Here is a 9,540-nt window from a genome sequence, read left to right on the forward strand (position 1 = left end):
ATGCGTGAAGTCGGCGACTTTTTCTGTCAAGCTTAATGGAGGTTTATCACGTGGCTTCTCCCCATCTAGAGGGCTCAGACAGGGAGACCCTCTCTCTCCTTATCTGTTTCTATTTTGTGTTGAAGGCTTTTCTGCGTTACTCAAACATGCACAATAGGAGAGGGAGGTGAAGGGTGTGACTTTCGGGAGCACTGGCCCCCATGTTACACATCTTCTTTTCGCGGATGACAGCATAGTTTTCTTAGAGGGGACACGGAGCAACATGCAAAAGCTGAAATAAATCTTGAGGCAGTATGAGGAGGCTTCGGGCCAACGTGTCAACTTAGAGAAGTCGTCGATCTTCTTTGGAAAAGGGCAGCAAGAGGAGGACAAGCAGGAGTTGAAGGACACCTTGGGTGTCCAGTCGGAGGCGTTAAGTGAGAAGTATCTTGGACTCCCAACACTGGTTGGGAAATCCAAAGACGGAACCTTCAAATATGTGACTGAAAGTGCGAAGGGCAAAGTAAATGGAGTGAAGGGGCAAGGCTTGTCAAAGGCAGCAAGGGAAGTGTTGATCAAATCAGGGCTGCAAGCTGTACCAACATTCACCATGAGTTATTTCCAGCTCACGAAGAAAATATGCCGGAACCTGACATCAATTTCTTCTAAATTCTGGTGGGCGGCAACACATGGTGAACACAAGGTACATTGGATTTCTTGGCAGAAGATGTGTGCTTCGAAGAGGGAAGGGGGAATGGGCTTCCGAGATCCAGAGGCATTCAATCAAGCGCTGCTAGCGAAACAAGCATGGAGACTCATTGAGCAGCCCAACTCACTGTGTGCACGTGTGCTCAAGGCTCGCTACTGCCCCGGCGTCGGCCTCGTTCACTTTCCGTAGCATTCTGTGGGGGAGGGACCTGCTAAGGGAGGGGCTCATATGGCGTATTGGGAATGGTACTGCGGTTAACATACACCACGACAATTGGATCCCACGCGCAGGCAGCATGAAACCCCTTGGACAAGTGTTTGTTAATGGCGTAATCAAGGTAGCTCATCTGCTAACACCGGACGGGAGTAGCTGGAATATGGAGAGAGTTCAGTTGATGTTCTCGGAGGACGACGCAAAAGATATACAGCAAATAGCGATTGGGGGACCGAGCTGTGAGGACTATCTTGCTTGGAACTTCACGCACAATGGTGTCTATTCGGTGAAATCTGGGTATCATTTGTGGAGGGCTCTGGATATGGCGAGGACTGGATGGCCGGAATCCTCGAGTTCTGTTGAAAAGCATAAAGGGTACTTGGCTTTATGGGATACCAATGCGCCTCCAAAGGCCAAAATTCACATGTGGAGGATGATTCGGAATGGACTGGCGGTGGGAGCAGAATTGCACCGAAGGAGAATCAAGCCTGGGATTTTTTGCGTGGCGTGTGGGAGGGAAGAAATGGTGCTACACCGTTTTTGGTCCTGTCCGCACTCCACATTGTTCTGGCAGCTGTTGTACTCAGAAAAGGGAGTCATGGTGGCTAAACCACCGTGTCCGATCGACTCCCAGAGTGCGTTGGCTCGCTGGCTTCTGGGATGGTTCGCCGGGGCGTCTAATGACGAGCGAGGTGCAATGATTCAGGCTACGTACGAGCTCTGGCTAGCACGGAATGAAACGAGGGAAGGAAATAGCATAGCCCCGCCACATGAAATCATAGAACGCATGGTCACTCAAATGGATGAATGGGGAGCTGTCCATACCGAAAACAAGCCTCCTAGAGAGCAACAGATCAAGCAGAAGTGGAAGCCTCCAGATGAGGGGTGGCTTAAGCTCAACTCGGACGGGGCTGTTTCTAGGTCAGGGAGAAAGGGGGGCGTTGGAGCTGTGATAAGGGATGAGCATGGGGCCTTTTGTGCAGGGCTGTGCCATTTGGTCCGAGGCATGACCGACCCAGAGATGCTAGAGATTCATGCATGCAAGAAAGGCCTTGTCTTGGCGCAGGAGATACAAGCAGAAAAGGTACATGTGGAGATGGATTCACAAAGAGTGGTTAAGATGCTCAAAAGTCAGCACAAGGAGATGTCAACTGCTGGCCCATTGATTCAAGAGCTGAAGACGTTGCTATCTTCGTTTGTTAGCTCCAAAGTCACTTGGGTTCGTCGTACTGCAAATGTTGCCGATCATAAACTAGCAAAAATAGGGGTAGGAGATGAGCTTTGCAAGGTTTGGGTGGGGGTCACCCCAGAGTGTGTGCTCGATGTAATCTTCGATGATATTCCGAATGTGTTTGATTAAATAAATGCGGCAATATTTCCCCTAAAAAAAGTCATATATTACAAAAAATATACCATTATAAACTTAAGATGTTCTATTTTCAAATGATTATTTCGTTATATAGTTTATATTACGGTGATAAAATTGACAACCTAGGGGTACGCGCACGCCTTGTAAACTGAAACGGAGGGAGTATTCAGGGTTGCAATGCTATAATTTTTAAAAAAAAGTTATGGGGATAGACTAGCTAAGCTAGTGCTTAATTTCGCAAACAACAAAAACTTAGAGAGAAATGACTTTTGAGGATGGTACAGAAGTTAACATGGATTTTATCTTTTAAAAAAGGATTCCATAAAAAAAAGTTAACATGGATGGGGTTGCAGCGCAAGGGGCAAAAAAGCATAACAAAAAGGGACCTTGGCCGTGACGACAAGGAGACGATGGAGGGACGCCCAAGATTGGCGGCATGTGCCATCGGCGATGCGGACGCAGCCAAGTGGGGCCACGTTGATAAGCACGTATCCGTAATCCATGTGACCCGCCCCCGCCCCCGCCCGCATAAACAATCCGCTGCCGTTGCCGTGCCTTTCAGCGCCTTGTCTCCCCTGCCTAATTGCTCCGGGGATACCTGCAACGCCACCCCCCAAAAATAATCGATCACTCAACCAACAACCCCACTGGTTTTACAGTACTCCTGATTAGTGCAGGATTCCCTTGCCGTTTGTTTGGAGCCTGGGAGAAATTACCCAAATAGTGGTGGTGGTTTCTTGATCCGGTTTAATTTAATAAACGCTAGAAATTACCCGAATAGTATTGGTTTCTTGATTTGCTTAATAAACACCGGAAGAGATTGCTACAGTGGTTCCTTGATCTGGTTTAATGAACACTTTGTAAAAATTGGTAGAGTATTGGTTTCTTGATCTGGTTTAACAAACGCTACTACAAAGTACCCGAATGGCACTGGTTTCTTCATCTGGTTTAACAACAGGTACAAAATACCCGAATAGCACTGGTTTCTTGATCTGCTTTATTAATAAACACCTGCAACGATTCGCAATGGTTTCTTGTTAAGATCAGCTACCAGTTCCTGAAATTGGTAATACAACGGTGTGCACGGAAAGAGTAAAATAAGGAAACTTTAGTAGTGATTTTTCCATAAATATCTGGAGAGAGAAGTTAGGGGCATCCAAGAGGCAAGAACACAGAGGCCCCTCTGGTGTTCACAACACATCCTTGTTCCATCAATTTTCCGTTTCTCGTAAAAAAAGCCGAAGGCCGTACACAAAATTCTCATCACACAAAGCGCTACACCCGTAGGAGCGCTCTCTGCTGAAAAATATTTACACGGTACAGCGATGGCACGAGGCGTACAGAAAACGAAACCAAAAGGCAAATGCGAAAGGCGAGGAGCAGAGCCCTCTGCTAGGATCCATCTAAATTCCTACGCGCACACGGAGAGGCCACACACGGAGCTAGCACATAGCCGGGGGCGACGCGACGGGGCGAATCTCTCTTCTCTTCTCTTCTCTTCACTCGTCCCTAAATCCAGGCCGTCAGGGTGGGGGCCGGCGGCGACCACGACTCGTCGGCGGCCGCGGCGGCCGGGAGGAGGCGGGAGCGGCAGAGCGGGCAGGTGGCGTGGTCGTAGTCCAGCCAGGTCTCGAGGCAGGCACGGTGGAAGAGGTGGCCACAGGGCAGGCGGTTCACCACGGCGTCCGCCTCGAACCGCACCAGGCAGACGCGGCAGTCAGGCACCGCCGCCGCGCCCCGCCTCCGGCCGAAGCGCGCGGGGCGGAACCTGCTCCTGAACCTCTCGGCCAGGCTGGGGGCCGCCGGGGTGGCCGCCGTGAGCTGGTCGGCGCCGTCGGCGTCCTCCCCGGCCAGCAGCGACGGCGGCGCGGGCAGGCCGAGGAAGACGAGCGCGGCGCGGAGGAGGCCCGCCAGGGCGGCGATCGAGACGACGGCGTGGTAGAGCAGGTAGATCAGGAGGCTCTCCTTGGGCGCCGGCATGCTGGAGATGCCCATCGCGGCGGCCTGGAGGATTGGGGATCGATCCGTGGACCCGTCTGCAATTTGCGCCTTCTTTCAGGGGCGGTTCGGTCTGAGCGGCTGTGGTGCTGGTGTGGTGGGATGGATACAGTGAGGGAGGGGGAGACGGGGTGGGCGCATTTATAGCCGGGCCGGGGCTGCTGGTGTCACCTCCCTATCCATCCCATCTCGTTCGGGTGGTGCACCGCGACCCGTGTTCGCCAGCCCACCGCCGTCGGATCCGCGCGACGGACGTCCGATAATTCCCCGCGCTTGGGTAGGGGACACCCCACATGCGATGCGGTTCGATCGTGGGCGCCCAATAATTCCCCGCTCTGGTTCGGTTTGTGGCGTCCAATAATGTGTGCATGGTTCCTGAGGCCAATTATTTGGGCCGGCCGATCCAAAACCCGGTGGACGCATTTGTACGTGCATTGCACCGGAGATGATGGTACAATATCGAATGACCGATCTCACTGTCACGGGACAGTGGAAAATCATCGGGCGCGATTGGCGAAGCTGATTGGCTGGCTGACGGCCCCGACCGATCCAAATCAAAAAAAGCTGAGTGCGAAAGGGAATTCAACGCAGCGTACCGAACATAAGCGGCTCAGCACGATCCCCGCCATTTATCTGTTGCGAACCGTGACGTGCTTGACTCACAAGACATTATCGCAACCTCATTTCAGTTTTCTTTCTGCGGCGGTCATTTCAGTTGAAAAGACGGAGGATTTTTCTTCCGAATCTTTTCTCGTGGAAATAGTAGTATTTCCTTCCGATTCTGCGGGAATGGTAATCCCGGAGGAGGATCAGCTCGCCGATCGGGTTGCCGTGCCTGCACGACTGCGGCCGGCCGGTCGAACCGACCCCGACCCGACGCGAGCCCCGCCCGGCCGGTCCCGATCAGTCCGTGCACCGAATTGGGATGGGAATCGATCTCCTGGTACGTACGCCACTGCACTACGTCCCCTCCCCATCGACGCAGTTACGGCCACGACCAGTCTTGGACGCGCGAGACAGGGACGCCAGAAACGGCGACCGACGCGGTCACGGACGCTGCGGCTCAGCCGTTCGGGTTCAGCGGACGGACGCGCGGCCGCCAGGTCCGGTGCCCCGCCCTCCAGGATGCCTCCGGCGACCCGTGTACTACCCGTGGGTGCCGGCCGGCTGCGATGGATGTGGAGGGTCTTGACCACTAGGCACACCAGTGGGCAGCGGCTGCTTGCTTTGCGTAATTGCTCGGCGTGGCCAAAGTCTCGGTGGAACGCACCTAACCATTTCTCGCCCGGGTGTCGCCGGTCGATGAAAGTTGCTTGACAAGCTACCGAATACAGTACTGTAGTGGAAGTACTACTTGCTTATGCTATGTGCCCGTCAATAGTAATCCATCCGACTAATCAGAAAAAGAAGAAAAAAACAGAAAGACGGTCCGGTTAGGCTAGCTTGACTGCTACTATTACTAGTAGGCAGTAGTACGTGCAGCTCAAGCTTTTTTTGACGGGTACGTGCAGCTCAAGTGTTTGTGTTGCGTCTGAACTTGACCACCAACGGCCTGTTGACCTGCGCGGCTAACTAGCTAAGCCGGTGGAGTTTTCAAATGGCCCGTTGCTCTGTCGGTTCATATAGTAAGCTTTTACTGAAAGTTTAATGGGGAATTCTGTTCACACGCGCACCGTCCTTGCTCAAACTGAGATCGACCGATATCTTTATTTACTACTCCACCGATGGCGACACCAAAGCACAGCCATCAGCGACAGGCATGCATGTCAGGGAAAATCGAGTTTTTTGGATCCTTAGCGATGTTTTGCTGAAAACAAATTGGAAATTCTGCTCACACGCGCACCGTCCAGAGACCACGGCACGAAAGCACACAACCAGGCCATATGGGATGCATGTTTACGTAGCTACTTGACGACTATTCATGATCATTTCTCAGTGTGCCTGCCTCGTAACATTAACATTTTGCTCGACCGGCGACAGCGAAGGGCAGGAGAATTCCTGTGGGTGGGGCGCGTCCACTACGGCGAGAGCTGTGCCGTGTAGCATCGCACGGCACGGCTCGATCAACCGCCTAAACAAGGTGGTTGCTTGCGTTAAGCGTCCGGTTTGGTGTCGTCCCTACTGCGCCGGCACATGCAGCGGCAGGCCCGAGTCGCGGTGGCCAGGACGAACGAGCACGCGTGGCAATGTGAAACGAGAGGCGAGCAGTGGCCTCAGGAGAGGAGAGGAGGTCGATGGAGCCAAGCAAACGAACATGCAACTTGATGGTAGAGTAGTTTATTTAGCGCATTAGGATAGTGTTTCGGTGCTTCTGACTACTTAATGACTGGGATAAGCGAAGATTTCGCGGCAGATTTGGCGCGTGTGGACTAGTCAGGAGGGGTAGTAGTATATGTGGGTGATGTGGGCGCCGGTGATCCACATCTGGAATCCGGTGGACTCTACTACCCTTTCTGCCAACCTGTTGGTGCCTAGCGTACTCTACTACGTCCACTCTCCCCTGCCGCTCGTTCTTCTCCAGCCTCTTGCGTGGTTTCAGGACTGTTGCAATCTTTACTTTACATGCTGCTAGCATAGTTTATTAAGTGATCATACCGCTGAGTCTGCACTTCTGGTGATTACGGCCATTACCTGATCTTTCTTTTTTTGCAAACTACTGCGGGTGTTAGTTTATGTAAGCTCGTCTCGAATGCTCCATGCTGACGATAATTGACAGTCGATTACTCTATCTATTTAGGACTAGCTTATTAAAAGATTCCACTGTGATAGTTTTTTATGTAATACTCAAGGCTAGTCGATATTTAGGAGTAGTTCCGTGGTGATGGTTAGTTTCAGTCTTCCAGATAACTTGCGTGGTCTAGCCCGTGACCCGCAAGGCTAGTCGCGAGGCCAGCTCGTAGGCGCGCGCGCGGGCGTGCGTCCACGCAAAGCAAGGAAGCTAGCAAGCAAAGCGCGTGGGCGTAGTGCTGCGTACCGACGAGACGAGACCACCGGGGTCGCCGCTGACGTCCGTCGTTGCTTTCCGGCGCCGTCCGAGCGCTGCGGTGCGCCCAGCGCGGCACGCGGGGTGCGTCCCCATCCCCCGCGCCCGGGTCACGTGGCCGCCGCGTGGCCCGCCCTCCGGTCGACAGCGAGGCGCGCGAAAGCAACGTGGCGGTGTCTCGAACCGGCGAGGGGGGAGGGAGCTCGCGCCGAGACGTGGGCGCGGCTCGCTCGCGCCAAGGCGTGGTGGGCCCGCGCGCCCACGCCGCGCCTCTAGCCGCCGGGGGCCACCCGGTGTGCCCGTCCGAGCTGTCGACGTGGCGCCCTCGCTCTCATCACGCGCCGCGGTCGAGCGCCCGCCCGGTGCGTGCGTGCGCGCCGCTTGACCGCGTGTCTTGTCACCTACGGGCTGCGTTGAACTGTGGTGACAAGTGTCTGCCACCATGCTGACAACTAGTCCCGTCGTGAGTGAGACCCGTATGTGTGTGTGCGCGCGTGAGAGAAGCGTGATCGGATTTCTCTCTCTCGTTCGCCTCATCGCCTGCGTGCCGCCGTGTGCTGGTTGGAATTGCGTGTGCTTGTGTTTGATGTCAGGCGAGGATCTTCGTCGGACGGTCCTGGAACCGTCTAGAAGCAACCACGCCACATGGTTACTGTATCTGTTTTTTTATAAGACCTGGCAATAGCTTTGGTTTCATGTCCTTCCTTGGTCCGGAAATTACATGTTGATGGATGTATCTAAAATTGATGCGGATCGCTTTTTCAAAAGAGGCATACGCCCCGCTTTATATATAAAGCATCAATCGAACACATTACACAGCCGAATGAAGCAAGCTGGTGAGGTGACTCTTTTACAAAGCCGATGCCAGCATAGACGGATCACACACACAACACTACCGAAAGAGAAAACACAGAGATCTAAGAACAACACCACACCACGCTCTACTACACCTAAGCACCACGACAACACCGTCAAGAGGATGCGGCACACTTTCATAGTACCAAAACAACTCACAAGCAGTAGTAACTAACTCCATCAATCAAATGATAAAAGCACAACAACCAAGAAACACAGATAAATATATTGCAGCGGTAACTATCTTGATTTATAGGGACACAACTAAAAACCTAGATAGAATCACAAGAAGGAACCCCGAGGATCCTTGTGAATTAAGGATCGGCCCTTCAATCTCACACACAAGCTAACACTCAAAATAAACTAGTGCTCTCAACACAACACCTATCACCTCACCTTTTATCTTTTAAAAAAAATCTCACCGGCTATTTTTTTCCTTTGAAAAAAGACCTCATCGGCAGTCTATCAACGTAAACTCAGAAATCTTATCCCCATTCATATGGAACAACTAGGAGTACTTATATATATGAGCCTCAAGCTACAGCAGGAGCGAACTTGTTGAGCCTTGCACTATTATTAATTTCCATACAACTCGCATTGGAACATGCATAATTTTGACTCGAGATCTTAAATCAATCATCATTTATTTTCCATGAATGTTGGCTTCAAATGCTTTCATATCCATTCCAACTCAAAAAATGCCTTCATATCCAGCCCCTAAAAAGTGATAGGCCCTTCTAAAATTAATTAGGTTTAGGTGAAAAGTTGCAGTTGAAAATTTGATGTGGCATTTCTCCCACAATAGGCACCAAAATCATTCCAACGTAGATAATGGTTTTGCCCGTGCCATCCTTTGGCTTCTCCAGTAACATTTGTGCTAGCATGAACCTCCTGATTTCTTGATCATGACCGGGTCCATATCATCCTCCCCTCCTTCAAACAAAAATGTCCTCGGGTTTGAGGTATTATTTTTTGGCTTCTTCATATTTGGGAATTGCTCAACCTTGATTGTTTCATCCGTCATAGGCTTAAAGACATGATTTACTCCATGATGCATGAAGGAATACTTGTTACACCTCAGATAGTGAGTAGCATTGTGATCAAACTGGCATGTCCTTCCCAAAAGGGGACGACAAGCTTGCATTGGCACCTTGCCATATACCACCTTGTACAGATAACCTCTCACTGAAAAATTTCACCCTAACATGATGTGTAATCTTCAGCTTACCAACATCATTCAACCACTTCACATAATATGGTTGGGCTACCTCCATGTTGATATCCCAAGAGCATTCACAAGGTCACTACTAATGATGTCATAGTTGCCTCCATCAACAACTATTGTGCAATTTTTGCCACTGATATTGCAAACGGAGTGGAACACAATTTTGTCATTGGCCCTTCTCAGCAATAGGATTATCATCACAATACACT

At 51.5% G+C, this 9,540-nt stretch overlaps 1 protein-coding gene across 1 annotated transcript; it reads right to left on the reverse strand.

Annotated features, from left to right (window-relative positions):
- Positions 1–3,470: 3,470 nt before the first annotated feature.
- On the reverse strand, positions 3,471–4,395 carry LOC119310492 (probable E3 ubiquitin-protein ligase XERICO). Its single transcript, XM_037586231.1, has one exon. The coding sequence runs from the start codon at positions 4,263–4,265 to the stop codon at positions 3,780–3,782; it is 486 nt and encodes a 161-aa protein (XP_037442128.1). The 5' UTR covers positions 4,266–4,395; the 3' UTR covers positions 3,471–3,779.
- Between the last annotated feature and the right edge of the window lie 5,145 nt (positions 4,396–9,540).

This window comes from Triticum dicoccoides, chromosome 5B (assembly GCF_002162155.2).
Source record: "Triticum dicoccoides isolate Atlit2015 ecotype Zavitan chromosome 5B, WEW_v2.0, whole genome shotgun sequence".
NCBI classification, from domain to species: Eukaryota; Viridiplantae; Streptophyta; class Magnoliopsida; order Poales; family Poaceae; genus Triticum; species Triticum dicoccoides.